General features: G+C 41.4%; 1 protein-coding gene across 5 annotated transcripts in view; it reads left to right on the forward strand.

Annotated features, from left to right (window-relative positions):
- Positions 1-23,790, forward strand: part of EPSTI1 (epithelial stromal interaction 1) — a 121,357-nt gene that overhangs the window by 25,757 nt on the left and 71,810 nt on the right. For all 5 annotated transcript variants that reach the window (XM_075422350.1, XM_075422341.1, XM_075422334.1 and 2 more), the window contains 4 exons: positions 10,526-10,619; positions 15,341-15,424; positions 18,088-18,161; positions 19,752-19,857. In XM_075422350.1, coding sequence (XP_075278465.1) covers positions 10,526-10,619; positions 15,341-15,424; positions 18,088-18,161; positions 19,752-19,857 — 358 coding nt within the window. The remainder of the gene's footprint in view (positions 1-10,525; positions 10,620-15,340; positions 15,425-18,087; positions 18,162-19,751; positions 19,858-23,790) is intronic.

The raw sequence follows: 23,790 nt of genomic DNA on the forward strand, positions 1-23,790 counted from the left end.
GAGTAGGGGTTGGACAGGATGACCTCCAGAGGTCCCTTGCTACCTCAACCACTCTATGATTCTGTGAAATATTCCAAGCCTCCTCCATACCTTATTCTGTGAGCAATTTGGTTCAGTACATTTCTCTTAGTGTCTGAAAACATACATTTTGCAATGAAAACTGTGAATTATGGGATGACTTTGTGCTTTCTTTCTCTAACTGAATCAATATGTGATCATTCAATCCAAGACTAATTATCAAAACAGGTTCTAAATTACATTTCCACCCCTTTATTTTAGTGATTAGTAAAGAAATCTATCCCACGTGGAAATAATGAGGAATTCCTGTATTTAGCATAATCCTACAGCTTAAATGTAGACATCTGCTGTGAAGACCTGTTTTCCAAGAATACCTCCTTAATGTCAGATTTAGATATGACTTAACTCCTGAAATAATTAATTCCACTGGCAGTGAAGTTCCTGCCTCGCCTGTTCACCCAACTCTGTTTATTTATTTTTAACTGATCCAAGCCAATGCTATCACATAATTAACACCCAATGCTGTTTAGTCACCTTTACCTTTTTTTATCTTTGGGTCCTGAAATTACTCACCTGTGTTCTCAGCATGATTGATTGCTCTTTCCTCCTCTGTGACATTTAGAGGAGTCACTTTTGTCCTATGCTAGTAGCTCCAGTTCCTTCATCATTTGCCCAGACTCTGTTCTCTAATGTATAGACATTTTAGTGCTTTCTTACTGATCTCAGCCTTTCTTGTCTTTTTCCTTTTATATCTTCCCATTTGGCTTTGTGTACAGCTCTTTCCTTAAATATATTTTGGCAATGTTTGTCTCTAGATATTGGTATTTTGCCTGCTGTTTGTCCTCTGTTTGTCCTAATGTGGATTTCCCACATGCACACCTTGATTCCTCAGGATTTCTGAAGACTCTGCACAGCTTTAGTTTCTGACAGACTAGACACCCTTATGCTCTTTGAGCCTAACTCAAGAACAACCTCATCAGATGTTTTCAGTGCAGGGCCCTCAGTTATGTGACTTGCATTTTCCTGAGGGGATTGTCGGGGTTCTTAACTTCACATTTAATCTGATTTTTTTTGTCTTAGAGCTTATTCAGTTATGAACAGAGACAGATCTCTTTCTTTTCCTCAGCTACCCTGTCTGTAACTTCTTTTGTCTAGGGTGAAATGAATTCTGCTGATCAGCGCTTTTTCCATTAAAAGCAAGCTTCATTCTGTCAAAAGTGAATGCAGTTTTGATTAGGCAAAAACCTTCCATGCAGTACAAAGGGACACTAGTGCCTTCCCTGGTCTGAAACAATCCTCTGATGGGCAGAGGAAGAGGAGTCTTTACCACTGGCTGTTGCTGAGGTTGCATTGCTAAGATGCATTGGCATTATGGAGCACAACATGTAGGAGTAATGGAAAGAGATGTGCACATCTCAGATCTTGTAATGCAACTCCATCGAAGTACTGGCTGTTATTAGAGACATGTTTGCATAAAAGTGCTTGGTATTTATGTACGTGCTTTTGCATACTCTGCAGAAATGAGTGACTCATTACTTCCATCATCTAAGACCCTATGACTAAAGGCAAAGAGAATAAATATGAGGTTGTGCACCTTCCCTCTCTGTCTCTACTAGAGTATTTTGATCTTCTTCACTACTTGCTGGGAGAGGGGGAGAGGAAGGTCATGCGCTGCATATAAAGCAATGACCTATGCAAAGTCATGGCCTGTGGAGCCATTTCAAAAGATAAGCTGCCTTGTTAGTCTGTTCTCTATAAGCATCTGTAGCTGCAACATCACAATTTTCCTGAGGAGATCAATGCCTACCAGCAGTCTCATTAGCTGGGAAATCTTTTAAAATTGATCACCAACTCTAGCTGTATCATCCTCCATGGGGTACATCCCAATCAGTACCTCTCTTGTATGACGTGCTGCTTCTATTTGATAAGGAAAGGCACTTAAGATTCTCATGTCATTAACATACTCTGACAATAAAGTATGATGCTGCCCAGAAGTTCGTTGTTCTGACTGAATTCCTGTCATGATTAAAACCAAGAACTTCTTCCTGAAATCCTGCTTCAAAGGGAGTAACATGAAGTAAGTAAATGCCGAAAGAAAAAATTGCCTGCAACCTTGTCCGCCATCTGCAAAGCACAGTTATTTCCCATCTCTTGAAAGCCTTGTTAGCTTCTTTGTGTACAACCGGCCCTTGAAAGTCAGCAGTATCTGTTGTCGCTGTTGCTTGAGTATGAGTTTGTGCCTTGTGACAATGAGGTCTAGACACGCATGCAGAGTGCTGTGGAAAAGTCTTCAAGCCTCTCTCTTTTGGGATCAGCAGCTCCTCTGACCCAGGTGCACTCAAGTTCTATTAGGTGACTAAATTGAATAAACTCACAAGGTGTCTCCTAAAGTAGCTGTGTATAAAAAGCCTGAAGAGCACATGGGAGCAGACTTTGGGCCAGGGGAGTTGCTGCATGGTAGAATTACTACGGTTTGTACTAACAGAGGAGAAACACTTGAGGGATTTATTGGTGAAAGCGTCACTGTGGTTCTGCCTCCGCAGATGCCAAATCTAGAAAATAAGGATGTGTGCACTTTTCTACTGGAAACTACTTACACATGAAATGGAATCCTTCCTTCTGAGTAATGGTGTCTTGGATGTGTTTTACATTGATGGCCTGTGGTAGAGACTGTTTCTGTCAGAGTGCATTAGAAGTTACTGAATGCTTGTGTAGTCCATACTTCGCAACTTGCAGTCCTTGCGAGGGAAGGACTGGGTGTCCATCTTTCCAAATGGGAACAAAGAAGAGGTTAGATGGATGGCCCAGGACTTTTCAGGACAACCCTGTTTACTTGGGACACAAAAATTGTCATTTAAACATTAATGAGGGATGGTCACCTCGTGACTTGCTTTTCTCTGTGGCTTGCTGTGCAGGCTGTATGAATCCATGCCTGAACTGTAGCGTGTCTCACCATATGGTTTTAGCCCAGCTCTCTAGTAAGGTGCTTTTATTTAATTTGGATTCAACTTCCCAGAAACTGTAGTGTTGGATGTGGTCCATGGCTTTTCTGATAGCCACCTACCTATTTATGTAATGGGAAAAGCTGTCTAGAACATAGGTTTTCTTTTTAATAGTACATGATGGATGTTGTATCACTTCATCCTTCCATTTGTTACATATTCGTGCGTCTGTTTATGTGAAGGTTGTACTCCTGTAAAAATTCCTGGCACTGCTGCACTCGAGTACATGTGTGCACTCAATATATTCTGCTCAGAATTTGGAGCTGGAAACAGAATTTGCCAGAGTGCCTCTAAGTGCACATTCCAAGCACAATGCAGGAGGTTCACCAAACCAAGCTGATATACACTAGCCTGCCAAAGCAGTTTTCTAAAAACTCATAAAATGCAAAAAAATAAACCTGAATCAAAACAGAATTTTTATTTATTTATCTATTTTTACAGGATAAATACTAGTGTCCTTGCCAGTTTTCAGTCCCCTATGATGTGTGGTTCAAACAGCAGGCTGGTAACAAATTTTCCCCACAGAAGTGCAAATGTAAACCTGACCAGACTTTTAACATAGCTTGCTAGAGAGAATGAAAGAGGGCTTGCACAAAAAGGGTTTGCAGCCTTGAGAATCTTTTGTTTGCTTCTTTTCACCACAATGGTCTTCGTTTTGTTCATTTGCTCCTGATTATTTTAAGCGTTGTCAATTATTTAGCTAACAGGCAGAAAACTAGGCTTTTACAGACATCCAAAGGGACTCTCTTGAGTGTAATAATGAAGGCAGTTTATTGAACGCCTGTGAGGTTGCTTTCTAATTGTACGCATTAATCTGCCCATGCAAGCTGGCTGAAAATATAGAAGCAGATTGCACATGCAGATGGAGCACACAGAATGGGAGATCTATGCAATAGACTTGTACAAAACTGCATTTTCCTTAAAACTGGATTTATGCTTATTACTTCAGATTATAAATGAAACTTGATGTCTAAAATAACTTCCAGGAACATTGGATGAGTTGGTGGGAGGAAAGAATAGCCTAGCTGTATTATTTCATCCAGTCAGGAAAACAAAAAAAGCAAGTGGGTTGACAGGAAAGATTAGTTTTGGGTGTGGGTGGCAAGTGAAGAAAATAATTCTGCTGAGAAAGTTGCCTTTTTTAAAAAAAAACCCCTATTTTTATACTTTCTTGAAGCGTTATACCTAAGATGAATGAGTGCCACATTTTTTGTTCTTATCCCCAAGAACAGGAGCACATGCTCAAGAACTTGCAGACAAGAATACCTAGCAGCCAAAGATAGCACAGTCTTGATCACTTTCATTAGATTTGTCTCCTTAGTATGCTTGTGCATTACTCCCAGTGAAGTCTGTGAATACTGCATTAAGCTCAGTATGTGGCTACTGCTGGAAAGCAAGTGAACTAAATACCCAGAGGGTGGCCTTGCCTCTCAGGAAAGCCATTGGGGAAGAGCCATCGACATCATACTGGAATTTTATGGGTTAATTATTTCCCATTGTAATTTTTCTCCTTAGAGCTTCCAGCAAAACATGAACTCCCCACCCACGTGCTCCCCCCACCCCCAAACACATCAGTTCATGCTGACAACTTTGCAAGTGGCTGATGTTTGTTCTTTCTTCTTACCCCAAAGCGGACTGTGTCTTGCACTTATGGATTAGAGTCGAGTTAGAGGAAGAGAACCAAAATCCATGCAAAGCTGAGGGCATGTTTGTTGTTGACAGATGGAGGTGGGTTTACTACCTTGCCCCTTGTCATGGCCCATCTGTGGGAAAAGTGACAGTTGCTTGTAGCATTCTGAATTTACTTCAACTTTGTAAACTTCTTCTTGCTGTGACAAATCTCTGCAAAGAGGAGTGGATGCGAGAGGAGGCATGTGGAATTGTGTATCAGCAAAAGCCATTGGATTCTCCACTCAGACTACTTGCAACATTCTTAATGGCTTTAATTCTGAAATTCGTGCCTGTGGTGAGATTATTTTCACAAATTTTATTTTCAGCCCCCAGTGCCATTCACACTTTAGAAAATAGTTCTCATTTGTGCAAATCCCCACTACACCTCCATTTGGAGTCTCTTTATCCATCTCCCAACACAGAATCCATGGGAAACCTGTATAAATGGACAGCAATCTCATCTACCTTTGTGTCAACTTCTGGAATTTCTTCTATTTTAACATTTGGTTTTGTAGGACCATGTGACAGAGGAGCAGCAATGGCCCTTGTACTGGCCAGCCTGGCTTGTGGTCATAGCAAATGCCTAACCATGATGCATATGGCAATGCGCAAGGCAGAGCCCTCGCTGAGGAAGGATCCATGGACCATGCTGAAATGAAGGGCAGCTTTTCTTGTGGGTAGGCTTTGGTAGCGTTAAGCAACTGATCTTAATTTCTGCAGAAGCTGAGGACGTTGTTATGCTTAGCCAGTTAAATACTTTGAAGTGCAGAGAAGTGCAGATTGCTTGCTGGTGCTGCAAAAAGATGTGTCTTGGATGGAATTCAGTTTTGAGTTTTGGTTTTGGTTTTGAGAGGAGTCGTCCTGCTATTGTTTAAAAAACATTGTGAAACTTCTGGGCAGATGGGTGAAACAAACATTATGTATGCATTATACATGGTTCTTAGTTTTTCAGCTGAATTGGAAGAAAATGGTGAAATATCACTTTAGCATTGCTTACTGGCAATGAAGTTGGAAGCTGATGTGTCCACGTCATTCAGCACCGGATGCTACTTTTGTTAGTGACCTGGTGACTAATCACGTTGTCTCCTCTCTGAAACAGCTATAACGATTTACCTGGCTTAGGATTCTGTATTTTTATTTTTTATTACTGCTTTTGAGTGACTCTTGGCATACTTGTGGACGTTCATTAGGCAGAATTGTAATGCTGGAGATCCTGTAGCTTGAGAAAAAAAGGAATTCAGGAGCTGTCTTGTTTTCAGTAGTAATAAGAGAGGCCATTATCTTTTAAAACTTGTCAAGAGAAATAAAAAGATTTATGATATATGCAAAAGTATAATGCTTTTTTTTTTAAAAAAAAAAAGCACTGGCAAAAAAGCCAGTATATTTTTCTGTATCCTGGCATTTCAATATCCATCAATTAAAGTAAAAGAATTAGCTGCCACTGGTTTCATTGGGAAGCAGTAATGAAGATTACAAGAAGCCTTTTTAATTGATGCATTTTTAATGTTAGTCTGTAAAACAAACTTAAAGCCAAGAACTTTATGTGTAGATGGAAAAATTCTTTTCTTTACGTCTTTGTACTGAGAGCAATACAGTCTCTAATGAAAAACTTAGTAAGCAGTGCTGTGCGACTCTTGGGTGGAAAAAGATGCTGGGGGCTGAGTCTGTATCCTTATTCATGTCCCTAAGGATGAATCCTTTTTGGGATTGGCTCTTGTGTTTGCCTTGTAGATGTGACAGGAGTTAGCCAACTAGACAGGAGTTAAGACCGAGTGACACAGGAGGTTAAAGCCCTCATTCTGCACAGGATTTTAGAGCTCAGTTGAGGATCTTCAGACCTTCCGCAGTTGCACGCAGGAGTCAACTATGGAGCTTTCTGCTTCTTGACTGTGAAGGCTGGTGACTCTATTAGAGCATGGGAACTCCTACCTAGGCCAGAGGAACCTAGTCTCACTTCAGCTTTTCTGTCCAACCGCATGTCTCACCCCGGTGGGAACAAGGGCAGCACATGCATTTAGTGCCAGACAATAAGAAATGCGTGTGGATTCCCTGATCTACAAGTAGCTTGTGAGTGCAGGATGCCAACTCTAAATCCCTAAATTACACCATTCTCAGTGGAATACTTAGCAGGTTCATGTTTCTGCATTTTAAATGTACTTGTTGAGGTTCAAGTATATGCTTTTACGTAACAGCTTTTAAGAAAGGACTCTGCCTGATGAATACTTGTGAAATGTAAAACTATCTGAGGACCCACAGAAAGCTTCTGCAACATGGGCTGATTTCTACAGTCATGCACTGTCCCCTCCTAGCACATTACTCAATGATCCTGGCAGCAGAGTCAGTATTTTCCCATGGCAGCTGTTAAGAGTTTTTCAGCCCTCGTATCCAGTATTGTGCTTCACTCCACCACAGCTGCAACTGTACTAATAAATTAAACACTATCAATCACTGTCACTTTTGAGGCCAGCAGGCCTGAGACTGCCTCCTTCCATTGCTAGCAAACTTTTTTGCCTCCTAAAATGGGGCAATTGCGTCCAAAATGGGAGTTACTTGTGGTTGATATTCATTCCCGGACCGGGAGTTATTTGGGAAAGTGCTTTTTGAAACAGGTCAAAACTATTCCAGGAACTGTTCACAGAATCACAGAATCACAGAATGGTAGGGGTTGGAAGGGACCTCTGTGGGTCATCTAGTCCAACCCTCCCGCCGAAGCAGGGTCACCTACAGCAGGCTGCACAGGACCTCGTCCAGGCGGGTCTTGAATATCTCCAGAGAAGGAGACTCCACCACCTCCCTGGGCAGCCTGTTCCAGTGCTCCGTCACCCTCAGAGGGAAGAAGTTCTTCCTCATGTTCAGACGGAAAAACTGTTACCAGAATATACATGGCTGAGTTCCCATGCTAAGAGTATTGCCTGGTGCCATTAAACATACCAGTATGGGAGTAGCCTATTTTAATTAGGAGAGCAAAAGGGTTGTTCCCAATGGTGCAATGGGAAACAGGGCTACCAAGAAAGACAAAATACCCTTGGAAAAAACCAGTTTAACCAGTGCTTCTGAATGGCTGTCTTCCATTCACCCTGATGCTTAGGGGTAGTCAGAGCTCAGGTTAGCAGCCTGTTAGGAGGGTGCCATCTTCTTGGTTTGCCCAAATTTTGGATCTCCTTTTGCCTAGTTATTTTTGAAGGCTATCAGGATGCTGCTGTATTCAAATTACTCCCTTCAGCTCATGCCCTGCTTTCCTAAATATTAATTAGAGGAGCATATTTTATTAGCATCTTTGATTAGCCCTGGAAGTTTTAGCAAGTGAGTGAGATGTTTCTCCAACTGTCTGAATGTGGAACACCTATGGACACTTTGATATGCTGATTTCCTTCTGGAGATAATATTTTTCTCTCTGGAACATTAATTGAACTCTCATCTCTCCGACTTCCCCCTTTTCCTGCAGCATGGCTTATGCTATCCTCTGCATTGTTATGCCTTTAGGTTTAATATTAATGAAAAATACCGTTCAGACAATATTTTGACAGTCTGGCAACTCCAGATGCATCGCTGCGTTTCTATAGAGAGGATGCACAATGAATTAGCATATATGACTGACTTGACTGAGTTTGTCTTTAGTCAGGTTCGGAAACTTGAGTCCCTTTCTTGTGATAGGGATGCTTCATTAACGTATCACTTAATTTGGCATAGTAGAGTGTTTTCTGTATTAAATGACAGTGCACAGTCTTGCTGAGAAATTTTATTTGCTTCCACTCTTGTAATAATCTTTTCTAATACTGAAACTGAGTTAGCTTTTCATGTATCAATGTGCTGATATGGGGAAGGGAGTGTCTTAACCCTCCACCCCATTTTTATGCAAAGAATGAGAACTTCCACATACCCCATGTCACTCTTTTGCCATCCATAAGAAATTAAGACATTCATCTATACCCCCCAAGTTGCCAGATATTTCTTTACAGAGCTACAACCTTCTCAAATATATTCCAGACTTTCTGTAGGAGTTCTTAGTTTTTCTGGTGTAGAAATAAACTATTATCTTAGCAATTTTAGTGTAGGTAAAGAAACACATAATCTGCAATTTAAAACTTCAAGTTCACAAAATTATTATATGCAATTTCACCATTCAACCACTCATCTTTCAAGGAAAATTTTGTGTGCTTAATGCTTGAGTAAGAAGAGGCTATTAATTCATTTAACCTTGATATAAAGGTGCTCTGTAGATCAGGGAATCTTATATTTCACTTGATTCTTTCTGTATTGTGCATTGACTGAGGTCCATGTTAACTGCCCAGGTAATGGAGGAACAGGAGTGAACTGGGAATGCTCACACTCGAAAAGCATAGCTTATGTCCTGGTTTCAGCTGGGATAGAGTTAATTTTATTCCCAGTAACTGCTGTGGTTTGGATTTAGTGTAGGAATAATGTTGATAATACACTGATGTTTTTAGTTGTTGCTAAGAAATCAAGGACTTTTTCCGTTTCCCGTGTTTGGCTAAAGAGCAGGTGTGCAAGAGTTGGGAGGGAGCATAGGCAGGCAGCTAGCCCAAGCTGGCCAACGGAAATATTCCATACCCTGGTGAGTGAGTGGCTGCGTGGTCCTAGTTGCTGGGTTAAACCACAACAGTTTGCTATGGCTTGATCAAGTACTCTGCACCTGAAGTGGTAACATAGTTTTGTATTCTGTAGAGTAGCACCGAAGAACTTGTGAGTTCTTGTTCTTTTCCCCCATTTCTCCTCAATATGCCCACTGACCAGCAGGTCGAAAAACGCATCTACTCATGATTTTGGTTCATGGTGTGAAAGATAAAAGCACACTTGGGTGTCTGTTTCAGCAGTTAGTAATCACCACTCTTTGGCAGCTAGGGCTTTTTCTCCACGGTTGAGTAGCTGTCTTTGGTAGTGGCATCTTCTCCACAGAGCTAGAGGGTAGCCGTGTTAGCAGAGTAGATCTGCATGTTGAATGCATCTTGAAGCACCCTTTCTGCTCTCACTTCAGTACTTTCATGCTTTCCAAAGCTGTATGCAGAAATAAAATTGCCTCTTTCCTCTAACTCTATTCCTCTGAGTGAACAAAGACCTGAACAGATATTCCTGGGACTGCAGGTTAGGAAAGTGATTTCTGATCACTGCGCTGGAGCTCCTATTCTTAACATCTGTTTATGTTGTTGCTTGTGACTTTGTTTAACTGTACTTGGTTGAAACTGTGAGCAAAGTGATGCTACTTTGAAAATCTGGTTTATAAGGGATGCGGTCAGAAAAATAAAATTGCCCTTGCCAGAACAAGAAATGACAATATTGTGCAATTCTGCTTCAAATAAAGACAAGCATTTTCTTTTTCAATGCTATAAAAAGCTTTGAAGTCTTGCTGCTTGATTAAGTAATCTGTTGTAAGGGTTCATTGTATAAACTGTGAAGGAAAATTCCTTACAATAATCTTTTAAATTACTTATCTGAGATTTATGGATCTGGTAGAAGGATTTGCAACAATACAGTGAAGCAGTTGCATCCTGATGAAGTCTGATGGTATGCGAGTCTGTGTTTTAGGAGCTTTACAATGAGGAAAGAAAGCATAGCCACTGTAGACCCCAAATATGCATATAACGGTAATTGCTATCTTCTAAATTACTCCTAGCAAATGTCGTATCTACAATATAGGTTCTATATCCTCTGTACCATTTCATTCTGTCTGTCTCCATAACCTTTTGTTCCACCTGTGATGTTTTTCAGCAGTCACATGATAAAATGTCTAGGCTAGACTCCAAGGGAGGAATAAAAATCTGTATTTATTTTTACGGAAGCACTAACAATTCTATTTGGATTGGATTTCTTCATAGCAAAACCAATGAATTATTGAACAGATTGGACTTGGGCTTGCCAAAGAGTGATTCCTGTCAGATTGCTAATCGTGGCCCAGAATCTACAGTATGGGTAAGCAAAACCATGGCATGTGCAATATTTCTGTCAGCTTTCCAGGTGCTGTCAATAGTGTAATATTAGTATATTCTAATTGAGCTTAATTGCCTAGACATAACTCAGTGAGTAGCAAGGAGAGTTTCTGGGTGAAGGAGATTGCCTGCGTTGTCTCTTATACACTGGCAGAGTATCCTACATAGTAGGGGACTGCCTTTATTACTTACAGAGCTCTCTCTGATAAATGAGAGTCAGATTTATATTCTAAGGTCAGATCAGAATCTTAAATGTGCTCTGTACCCATCAGCTGGTAGCAAGCTTTTATGAAATTTCAACTAGTTCATGTCAGTGGGTGCTTTACTGCATTGAAAATCTAGTCAGAGAAGAAGCTTATTTCTCACTGCATCCTAAAAGTGATTCCATAGACTGCTTGGGGACTTTGTCCCAGTTTGAATAAGCCTGGTAAGTATCAATGTCATTAGGAAACAGAGAAAGTATTGCTTAAGTTTCATTATTCTAATTGCCTCAAAAAAGGCTTTTTCACATATGATTAGTCTCTTCCTGTCTAAACCAAGCTTTTCTACTGATATGAAAACTTGCAGTGAGGAATATTAACCCTGAGAAAGAAGCATTTCTCCATTAGGGAGGTTTGTCATAACCCTGAGAAAGAAGCATTTCTCCATTAGGGAGGTTTGTCATTGAGTGAAGACAGAGAGCAGGCAGCCAAGTGGACAGAAATTGTTCTTACAAGCAATAGTCCTTAGTCAGCAGAAACTTGGAAGTATCTAATCTGAGCAACCCTCTCTTATGTACAGCCTTGGACACCAACAGTTTGAGTAAAGGGAGGGCAAGATTTACCGCCATGTTTCCTCGGAGCCCTGGAAATGTGCAAGACCCTCCCCTTACAGAAATTGGTGCAAACAGAATATATGACAGCTCTGTTTTGCCTCTAGTGTCTCTTCCTGGTTTTCAGTTGCATGAAAAAGGAAGGTGATACTGAACGTATGTTCCTTTCCCATTTGGTTCCTCAGGTCATTTTGTGTCTCTGAAGCCCAGAAAGAAATCTTAGCATATGTGGGCAGATTTATAGCTTGGAGGAGCCAACTTCTGCCCAGCATTCCTGGACAACTTCAGGAGAGTGGCTTTCAGACTGTCTTTTGCAGTCCTGGGCAGACAAGCAAGATGAAGGACTATGGGAAGGGAAGAGAGACGTCTTGAAACCCCTCCTTCTTGAAGCATCCAACGCTCCAAACAGTGAGGAGCTTATTCTTTGGTAGGGAAGACCTAGCTCTGCAGCCTTTCATATGGTGTGAACATTGAACTGCGAAGACAAGTGGGCTCATGTCCCCAGGACTCACTTGGATTTCAGCATTTTAGTGTGGTGTCTTCATATCTATACAGAAGTGGATGGATGCCTGAAGGAACACAGAATTTTTTCAGGCATACAGGTCCCTCTTTTAGCCTTTGCTTTTCAGCCTATGTGTGCCTTCCTCATTCCAGTTTTTGAGTGATTTCTTAGTAAGTTACACCAAATTACATACTATAGTTCATCTTTGACTGGACCAGTATCCAAGCAGATAAAATACATAGTTTATCTGTACTGGTTTTTATTAATATCAGCTGGAGTTGTACATGTCTTTTGTGTGGCAGCATTTCTATAGCTTTGTGACTCAATCACTTGCTTATAACACAGCAATGGAGTTAGCAAAATGTCTTTCTTGATGTCTCTGTTGAACTTGGATGAGTTACAGTCTATAGGCACAGCCTCTGTGCTCTGTGTAAGGAATCTGAAGTGCATAACCAATGAGTTGTTATACAGATAAACTTGGCTGACTACCAAAACACTAAACCAGTGGGAAAACTTGAACTATAATTTTGAAGTTATCTTGGACCTATACTTTGTCTGGAGTAATTAAAAGATTCAGGAACAATGTATTTGAAATAGTGAAGTGTGATAAGCTTAGAAGTGCCCAATATGCATCTTAAAAGGGGGGCATATATATATGTGTGGTTTTTTTTAAATTAATGTTCTAAAAAAAGGTTTGGGATAATGTAATGTTGATCGAATTTTTTCCTTCACATAATTTCTTTGACGGTGATATTAATTTAGCACACCTAGTTCAAATATCAGTGTCAAATATTACTTGATGTGCATGAACAAATTTTACTTCTTTGGAGTGACTGTGTCATTGGTGACTTTTTTGGCCCGCTTATTTAATCAAGCTCATAATTAATTTTAATCCTGTATTTCAAAGTGTTACCAATCCTGTGTAGATTTTTATTGTCTTCCAACTTGATTAACATACACTCCACACAATTCTCCAAGCCATTACGGAGAATAATGAATAATATTGGACCCAGAATGAGTCTCCCTGGACACATGCAACAACTCCTCCCAACTCAAAATTGAGCTATTAATAATTGCTTTCTCTATTCAATCTTTTTAGCAAATCATGTGCCTGTCATTTTAACGGTGTCATTCTGCACACATATATCAAGTTTCAAGAACACTGTGTAGACCAGCAACGAATTCCTCACTAAAGTGAAACCTGCACACTTCTTGTATTAAATTATACTGCCTCGTTACTTAGTGTGCTGCGCTCTGTCCCTGCTCAAAGACTTTACGGTAGAAGTTCCTCTGTATATGATGCTAAGGATCTTATAAGATCCCAATGGTAGGCTGACTCTTTGCTAAGAACTAGTGAAAGATCAGGGCTAGCTGTTGTAATGAAAACCTGCACAGTTGAATACCTTGATCATGATGTATAGTTCAGATATTCAGTTATCTTGACTGCCCCACAAATAATATAATGAGAGGTACTGGAGGACAGGAGAGGTGCCCGAGGACTGGAGAAAGGCCAATGTCACGCCAATCTTCAAAAACGGCAAGAAGGAGGACCCAGGGAATTACAGGCTGGTCAGCCTCACCTCCATCCCAGGAAAGGTGATCAGCTTATCCTGGAGGTCATCAACAAGCAAGTGGAAGAAAAGAAGGTTATCAGGAGTAGTCAGCATGGATTCACCAAGGGGAAATCATGCCTGACCAATCTGATAGCTTTCTACGATGACATGACTGGCTCGGTAGACGAAGGGAGAGCCATGGATGTTGTCTACCTCGACTTCAGCAAGGCTTTCGACACAGTCTCCCATAATATCCTCCTAGGGAAGCTCAGGAAGTATGGGCTGGATGAGTGGTCGGTGGGGTGGATTGAGAACTGGCTGAATGGCAGAACTCAGAGGGTTGTCATCAGCGACGCTGAGTCTAGTTGGAGGCTGGTAACTAGTGGTGTCCCGCAGGGGTCAGTACTGGGCCCAGCCTTGTTTAACTTCTTCATCAACTACCTGCATGAAGAGTTAGAATGTACCCTCAGCAAGTTTGCTGATGACACCAAACTGGGAGGAGTGGTAGATACACCAGAAGGCTGTGCTGCCATTCAGCGTGACCTGGACAGACTGGGAAGTTGGGCAGAGAGGAACCTGATGAGGTTCAACAAGGGCAAATGCAGGGTCCTGCACCTGGGGAGGAACAACCCCATGCATCAGTACAGGCTCAGGGCAGACCTGCTGGAGAGCAGCTCTGTGGAGAGGGACCTGGGTGTCCTAGTAGACGACAAGTTAACCATGAGCCAGCAGTGTGCCCTGGCTGCCAAGAAGGTCAATGGCATTCTGGGATGCACCAAGAGGAGTGTGGCCAGCAGGTCAAGGGAGATTCTCCTTCCCCTCTACACTGCCCTAGTGAGGCCTCATCTGGAGTACTGTGTCCAGTTCTGGGCTCCCCACTTCAAGAAAGATGAAGAGCTACAGGAGAGAGTCCAGCGGAGGGCTACAAGGATGGTGAGGGGACTGGAACATCTCCCCTACGAGGAGAGGCTGAGGGAGCTGGGCTTGTTCAGCCTGAAGAAGAGAAGGCTGCGAGGGGACCTAATATATACTGACAAATATCTGAAGGGTGGGTGTCAGGAGGATGGGGCCAAGCTCTTTTCAGTGGTGTCCAGTGACAGGACAAGGGGCAATGGGTACAAACTGAGGCACAGGAAGTTCCATCTGAATATGAGGAAGAATTTCTTCCCTCTGAGGGTGACGGAGCACTGGAACAGGCTGCCCAGGGAGGTGGTGGAGTCTCCTCTCTGGAGATATTCAGGACCCGCCTGGACGAGGTCCTGTGCAGCCTGCTGTAGGTGACCCTGCTTCGGCGGGAGGGTTGGACTAGATGACCCACAGAGGTCCCTTCCAACCCCTACCATTCTGTGATTCTGTGATTCTGTGATTCTGTGACTTCTGTTGCTCTACCTCCTCAAATGCCTTTCCAATACTCCTTTGGAAATAATCCTGACTTTCCTTCTGTTACCACACCTCCCTTCTGCTTTGTTATCTCAGTGATATTTCTAGTACTTTTCTTTCTTCCCAGAATACCGCATCTCACTATCATGTACTCTGACTGTGTTTTCTGACTGCTCAGGGTGTCTTTATGCTTGCCATTGGGACGCGGAATAGCGTGTGCTGAGGCTGCCTGGTTGTGATGTACAGATGGACATTCAGCCAAATCGAATCACAGAGAGACTTTAGACCACTTCTTATTTAAATTCTAGTGTTGAGATTAATCTGTTTTTTAACTAACTGGAATCATTCAACCGTTTCTGTTTTGTTAATTACCTGTATAAAGTTCTGGGAATAAGGTTTGGGATTTTGTTTCTCCCTCTCCCCACACCAATATGTTTATATTCTCTGCTGAACAATAGACTAGGAGCCATACTTATAAGCAAGCTCTTCGAGAGGATGAAAACAGAAGATTAGAGGAAATGAAGCAAGAACAACGGAGGAAGGTAATTATACATTAAGAGTTTGCATATTGTATCATTTTTACATGCTGTGAAACCAATTAAATACGTTGATTACTTGTAGCCTACGCACAGAGCTTCCTTTTAGCAAAAGTGATTTAGCCACTGTTTTCAAATATTGTGAGAGGATGAGCCAAGCTGTAAATTTGGACACAGGCAGGACAATTATCTTCTGAGTTCAAGGCTGTTTGCATCTGGATGACTAGCTGCTGCTTACCTCTCTGTTTGAACAGCTGTGTAGGGCATTTTTTGACCATGGTACCTGATTTCGTAGGCTAAGGAAACCAATTTCCTCTCTTTCAGGCAGAATTAATCTTACTGAGATATTTGTGATGATCTCAGACTCTGAATAGTGTCTTTGTAGAGAATCAAGGCCTGTGTGCCCTGCCTCCCCAAACAGGGATGTAGAAGCACTCAGATGTGCTGTGAAGTCTGTATGCTTCTCAGTTCCCTTGCTAACCATGTAAATGAAAAGTTTTGAATTGTCTAAAAAGCAGGCATGCCGTAACTGCATGTTTGAACTCCATCTTCTGAAAGGCATCTCAACCACCATAGTCCCTCGGGCGTGGATTTGGGTACCATATCCACATAAAGTCCATCTACGCAAGGCGATAGCACTGGGCTGCGTTGTCTGTCTTGGCTCCAGGTCAAACTGTGCAAGTGTGGGGAGGGCAGCATTGACTGCAAATCATTCAAAAAAATAGGAGCAAATATTGAGCCTCTTGCTATGCCTCTGCTGTTACTAACATACAAATTAATGTTAAACTACTTCCCCCGCAGCAGAATCTTAGTGCAACAAATTCCACACAGGGAGTTTCTACTAGAGCTGGACAAGTGGCTCAGTCCCCCTCATGGGTATCTTTTTTTAAATGTTGGGGATAAGTGTCCTCATTTTGTAGTGTTCTAGCAACCAGGATGCTGGAAACAAAAAGGTGGGGCAAAAGGAGGCTCTTAATTGACGTGGTATACACTTAGGCAGCTTACTCAGCTTACTTAGCTTACTCCCAGGAACTATACAGAGAAAAAAATCTTTGAAAGCTAGTCCTGACAGGTGTAAAGCCTGTAAGCTGTCGTATTCTTTACGTTTGTTCCTCCATAGAGAAAATAATTACAGATGTGAATTAGCATGCCCTTACCTTATGAATTTGGTTGAAGGGACTCCTGTAGAGCTGTAGACTCTTTACCGATTTCCACAGATTGCTGAGATGGTGTTGGCCATTTCTGAGGCTGCTTGTTCTTGGTGCGTGGTTCCAAGTGCTCCTTGCCTTCACACTTGCTGCTACCTATTGCTCAGAGTAATGCACTACTTACAAACCTACTGTAAATAATATGTACTTTAAAGGCTCCAATAATTGTCCCTCAGATATATGTTGGCTCATTTCTACTTCCAACTGGTATTTATTAAAGTAATTGTGAATTCTGTCTTGTGTGTACCTCCTAGCACAGTGTAGCTATAAAAAGTATAGGTATTGCCAGTTCCTTTTTTTTTTTTCAGAACAGGTTTTAGTATGTATTGCTTGATTTAGAAATTTTCAGTAGGCTTTGAACGCGCCATCATATACACACAATATATTTCAGAACATTACTCCAAGAGAGGACTCAGCATATTGGAAAGTCAGATACTGGATTTTAATTTTCAGGTTGAATAGTTATTTAAAACAGTGAAAATTAAGGTTGGCTTTTTTATTTCTTAATCCTGTTTCTTCTTTTAGGGCTAGACAAATATTGATACACAACACATTCGCAGTTATTGATTTTCTTCATACATTTATTGCATAGTTTTTATTTAATGTTCCACTTAAATTGATTTTTTTTTTACTTTTGATGTTCCATTCAGTTATTGAAGCTTTTATCTACCCGCATCATTTTATTTTACTTTCGATTCCTACTGCTACTCAGTTGCTATGGAAAATATGAAGGATGGGTCTGTTCCTATCCCTTCCCCCTCACCCTGCAAGCCAAATTCTCTTTGCAGAAAAATCTGCGTCTTCAATTCCTGGGTGCATTGCAGGGAGCCAGACAAACAAGTGCACATGCAGAGCAGAGTCGTACAAGCTGTGTTTCCTTTGCGGTCCTGGCTAAAATTGCATAAGCAAACTCTCCTCTGAAAAGAATTCCCTTTGACACTGTTAATATAAACCTTAATATTATGTAACGTAAGGACGGTAGGCTGCTGCAACCCTGGGAGCTTGCACATGCTTTCACCACACCAGCAGCTACCGTTTGCCCTTCCCTCGCCCTTGGAGGAGCCCCAGGGAGCTGGAGGTGACACACCATGCCGCATACCCCCGTTCTCATCTTCTCCTAATGCTCCACGGAGGCAGGAGGCAAAGGGAAGATGTCTCCTTTGTACCATACAGGCACGATGACTGTGTCTGCTCCTGGTAGAGGACTTTGGCTGTCTTCCCTTGGAGCCAGGGGGAAATTCAAACCCTTGGTTTGGGGCAAGGGGAAGTAGACTGCTGTCTGGCGTACCCCTTTAAATGCAGGGCTGTGAACGTCTGAATCCTGTAACTTCCCACTTTTTAGGGCACAAGCAAAATTTATCCAGTGCAACGCTGAAGAGTAAAATGAGCTCATTTGCGACATAGGTGTGTTAGTTAACAGAAAGTTTGTTGTTTTTTTTCTTTCACTTTTATCATTTCCAGGCTGAATTAATGGAATTTAAACAAAGGCAGGAAGAGGAAGCCAGGACGAGAGCACGTCAAAACGAACAGAGGAGGTATGATGCAAAAATGCAGCAAACACTTTAGTTGAATTCCTGTCTGGAAAGGGTCTCAAAATTGCAGGCATTCATGCTTTAGAAGATGATTTCAAAGAGCATCCCTGTCTTCGCTTCTGGTTTAAGTTTGCCTTTAAAGGAGCCACTGATATCCGTCATTATCACTGCTCACTGTAATGCAGTATGACCCGGAGTGCCTTTTTCACTTTATTTGTCCTATCAGTGTAGGATACATCATAGGGTGGAAACTATTAGCAGTTTTGTGGGTAACTACTAGCATCGTCATTTCAACTGGGAAACGTTCTATCTATCTATCTATCTATCTATCTATCTATCTATCTGTCTATCTATCTACCTACCTACCTACCTACCTACCTACCTGCCTGCCTGCCTGCCTGCCTATTTATTTTTACTTTATTTCAGGATAGGCTACTTTCTCCATACCACATTTTGTCGTTGGCTGTCACTGAGGTTTACAGGCAGAACTCAACTTGGGATTTGGTATCGATACAGATAGACACTGCAGTTCAGCAAGACCTAGGCCGTGCCTCACTGCTGTGCCCTCTCTCTGCTTAGCCGTTCTAATCTTGCGCTTCTGTCACTAAACTGACTTTCCATTATCTTGAAACACAGCTTTATTCTCAGCTTTCTTTTCTGCTGGTAAAAAGAAACAGCTCTTAGACTCAAAAAAAACCTGAAGCCCTACCATTTGTTTCTTATTTTATATCATTAGGGAAATATAAAAAAACAATTACTTCTGTAGGCAGCCACTCTTCATACTGTTTTCATGTCTTTTTTTCTCCAGCAATGATATTGAGATAATTACCCATAGAAGTTAATGAAGGATATTCTACTCAGTCTATCTCATGTCCCTAGATAGAAATAATCCAGTATCTTGCTTTTTACATCATTCTTACGAATAGCATTGTAAAACATTAAAACAACAGTCATGTCCAAGCATGTGTGTCAGTCCTAAGCATTAATAGGGGAGGAGAAGAAACAGTTTTCAGAAGGTTTGAAAATATTTAAGACAGATTGAGGAAAAGTGTATTTGTATGTGTGCATGCTTTCCAGATTGATAAAGTGGTACAAGAAAATGCTAGAGTTGATTCCAGAGCTGGATGGTAGGGAAAGCTGTCAGCTACACAAATCGTCTCTATTAGTAACAAGGTTAAGTGTTTTTTTTCATTGGCATTAGGAAATCAGTATTTCTAGAAGCTCTCCATGTGTACTGAAGGCTGAAAGACTAACAAAGGTGAATGGTCGAAATAGCTCACCTCCCTGATAAGATGGGTGGTGGTATGCAGGTCGTCTTTCTACAGAGAATTTTGGTGCATTTCTCACAGCAGCCGAGATATGCGTTTTAATTGCAACGGACTGATCACAAGATAAGGATGCACCTGGTGAATCGAAAATAAAATCCGCCCTATCTCATGCCAGTCCATGGTTATTCAGCACAGGCTTGAAAAACACAGGAAGATGGTTATTGAACTGAGAACAGGGAAAGCCACTAACAGAATGTTAAAATTCAAAAGTTTCTGAACTCCTCAGCTACCTTCAATGATTATTCACTTTTTGTTGTATTTTAAGGGTAAATAATGCTTTCCTGGACCGACTCCAGAACAAAACGCAACCTAATACTGTCTGCCAACCTGGATATTCTGGAAGTCTGGAGCACCTCAGTAATAACGCCTGGGTAAGATTTTTGGGTAAAGAATGTGAAAGCAATGAGGTTGTTTAAAAGTTTACTTTTTCCCCAGATACTGTTCTGTGTCTGTGTACGTTTAGCCTGCTTGACAGAACTTACAGTCCTGACTGGCTGCCTACAATAGCTTTTGAGAAGAAATCCTATCTTAAATATGTAAGCTGTTCAAATGGGAGGAGGGAGGAACAGCTACTCTTGCAGCAGAACTCAGCTGCTTTGCATGCAAGGTAGTGCAAGGAACCGAATGTCAGGTACTTCCTTAAGTTCAGAAGAAGGGTAGTGAAATCGTAAGGGATTTTTTTAAAGTCTTTAGATGAAGGATGTTTGGAAAAGCTGTCAATATTTTAATATGATATTAAAAGAGGAGGGGAAAAATCCCATGAAAGGTACAGCTGTTCATTTTTTACCTATGTGAAATTACGACAAAGAAGACTCAACTGCATCCAATTTAAAATACATGGTATTTGAAAAGATTTTTTGAAGAAAAGCTATCTTCACTGTAGCCTATTAAACATCCATTAAATCTTTCCAGCTGTCCTAATGAGGCATTAATGTGACTGTTATTTAGAACTGCATTCTTCAGTGTTAAAAAAATAAAAATCATGTAGTATTCCCATCATGGAAATTTCCATTAGGTTGAAATTCCACTGCTGAGAGGACCATAGTGTAAAAATGGAAGATTTACAAAGAATGAGCAGCAAAAGGATGAGAGTCCAAGAGAATTTAGTTAATGTGCCAGTGTAGAGAAAGATGTTTAGTTGATAACCAGAAAAGCTTGATTTCGATTAGTTGAACTGTCTGGTGCAGATGTGTATCTTGGCAGATGAATGCCAGGAAGATTTGTGTTCAAGCATCTGCGAAGTCAAGGCATGATAAAGAAGCAGATATTCTTGCTGCTGGAGTTTTCCAGATACTGGAACTGGAAGGAAGAGTGTCTTAATCACTACAAGCTTTGGGCAAGCCCTGGGCCATGACAGAGGGCTCAGGAACCTTGGACTGAGGGTGCCTTTGTGCATAACGTTTCTCTCAGTCTTGCTGAGAGGAGGCAGAACCTGCCATCATGACCTCCCATAAGGTCTGTGGGCAGCTGCTTGGAGAACCAGTTAGTTAGGGGCTTTACTTGTAGGGCCTGTATCATGTGCCAGGAAATCCAGGAGCTGTTGGAAGCCAAACTGCAGATGTCCAGGTTAGAAAATCAGCATAAGAGAGCACTCTGCATGGCAGGCCTGAACTATCTCCTGAAGGATGGCATGTCTGCAGATAGCAGAATTAGAGACTTCAGGTAAGACAGAGCCTGGTTAACAAAGGCAGCAAGGGCAGAAATTACTATTTTTATTTCACTTTGTGTGCTTTATCCCAGTTTGTATCCTGTTTCCTGATAAACTCAAAGGAGAATGTGTGACACAGCCGAGATCCCCAATATTTAAACTCGAGCATCTCCATCAGGGCACTTGCATCACTGCTGAAAACCTTGCCGTTGTCTGCAGAGGGAGCGGGATTTTGCCTTTAGCCAGATGCCATATGTCCTCTTTCATGGGGCTCGTGTTTGTACCACCGAACAAGTGCACTCAGCCCAGGCACGGTTCTAACAACAGACGGCTCTGTGATATACGCAGCCAATCTATGCTTTTTTTTAAATATATATATTCAAAGAATGCATCAGTACAAATGCAATAACACCCTGTGTGTAGAAGTGATAAATTTCCTGCTCTGATGTTTACTTAATGGCTCCCAAAGAGCCTGCCTTCTGCTGGGTAATGCTAGATTATGCATTTTTCTTTTATCCTGTGATGTGAGATTAGAAGACTAAACAAAGCAAGGAAAAAATAAACTATGAAAGAATATGTCATCATGGAAAAGAATTTAAAGTGAGTGTTGGTAACAAGAGCAAGAAAGAAAAATATCTCTCAAAAGATAGGCTGGAGGCTGCAACCTCAGTGTCTTTGATTATACTGAGATTCTTCTCCCTTCCCTTGGGATTTTCGGAAAAAAAACACTAAACTCCATGTGGGGCTAACAAGTAGTCTGCAGCATGGTGTTTTGCGTTACCAGGGAGCTAACCAAAGCACGTCAGACTATATACTAAGATGAAAAGATATTAAAAAGGTTCCCAAAGTTGAGACCTGCAGGTAATTTTTGAGCCTGCTCTGTGCAGTGTCACTGAAGAGGAAATATTTGTTCTCTTTGCCGCTTCTTTTTGTCCTGATTGAACTCCTTCTAGTCACAATGGTTTCACGCTTACAGAAACTGAACACTGTGCCCTGTTATCGATCTACCTGCTGTATTTTTCATTATTATTTCTGTTAGCCTGGTTTCCTAAGGAAAAGAAGTTTGTATGATCATGCTGTCTGTCTACATGTAAAAAGGTTTTTAAACCTGATGGCCAATTTTAGCCAAATTTGAAAGGGAGTGTAAGTATAAAGATAAGTTAGTTTCTATGAGTTTCATAAAAAGCAATGGCTGGGCAGAGGAGAGACCCCAAAAGAGTGCCCCATTCTGAGGGGTGGTGGGAAGGACCTGGTGATCAATGTAGGCACAGCTCCAGAGCAGCTGCAGCTCTGCTCTGCTTTGCTGGGAGCTAGGAGAGGCAAAATAGGACGTACATATCCCAGGGGACATGGACTGGAGGGGGTGAAAGCAAATTTATTGTGTGTGTCTGGGCAGGGGGGAGGAGAACAGTTGCATTGCCCAATTGTCCCCTAATCAATAGGAATCCAGTTTTCATTATTTCCTCTGCCCTCCAGACATCTTGTGCTTTATTAGGAATATTTATAAGCTGTTATTTCAAGAAGTATCTTCAGGAAAATAATCTTTTCTCCATTTTTGATTATAAATGTCAGGGCGCTCTCTGGGTGGTTGTGTGGTTTCTTTTTTTAATGGGAAGACAAATTAATGAATTTCCACATCTCTCGATGAGCTACTGCACCCTTGAGAGAGCATCGAGACTTGATGTATGCTATCAATAAAGTTTTGATGTCCTTTGGGCTCCCATTGTCTCTAACATAAGGACAAACCTTTTAGAATAGGAGGATAAAAAAGTAACAGTTGTCATTGTGATATCAAAGTTTAATTAATAAAATTTAATCCTTACTTAGCCGGGACCTGTGACTGAGACAGTATCTGTTCACTGTAATGGCACAAATGATCAGGTTTATTTAAATATTAAAACACTTCTATTTTTACAGAAGAGTAACTTTAAAACAGTTGCACATTTTTATATTCACTCCCATATGAGATCTGCCCGTGTTCAAGTACGCAAGGATTTGCAGAGGCCAAGTGCTAATAATGCATGGCAAGCCTGTAACAGAGCCCTTGTTTATTTTTTGCGTGGAAATGGAGAACTGTCAAGGACCCTCTTGCCTATTGTGTTAATGGGGAGAGGTCACATGGTGAATAGATGATATTTATATATCTACTCTTCTTTAATGAAATACTAGTTGTCTTGTTGAAGCTCTCTGAGCTACAGGAGAGTGTGGAAGGCAACATGACGTATTACACCTTCCCGTTTCATGTCGCTATTACAGCCGGTGTCATGCATAAGGGTGAGAAATGCTCTCTCAGATGCTGACTCTGCTCTTCCAGTGGACACATAATTCTAGACATTTGTTGTGGGAAGCAACTATGTCCTGAATACGCAGGTGGAGTGTGACAGGAAGCCACATTCTCTTCTTTTCCTGTATGCAGAACAGGACTTCAATGGATGCTGGATAAATTCATTCTGAGGAAACGATTTGTGGATAAAACTATTAAACGATAACATAAACATGGTTTGTGGGTTAGCACGCGGTTTAGTTTTTGTAGTGTGATCTACATGAATGTTTCTTTGGAGTCTCAACCAGCACTTGATTTATGCTCTTTGCTACCAGTTTGGGAGGGAGAATGTCACAAGGTTTACTGCTGAACCATAGCTCAGAGATCCCTGAA

Source organism: Opisthocomus hoazin, chromosome 1 (genome assembly GCF_030867145.1).
Source record: "Opisthocomus hoazin isolate bOpiHoa1 chromosome 1, bOpiHoa1.hap1, whole genome shotgun sequence".
NCBI lineage: Eukaryota > Metazoa > Chordata > Aves > Opisthocomiformes > Opisthocomidae > Opisthocomus > Opisthocomus hoazin.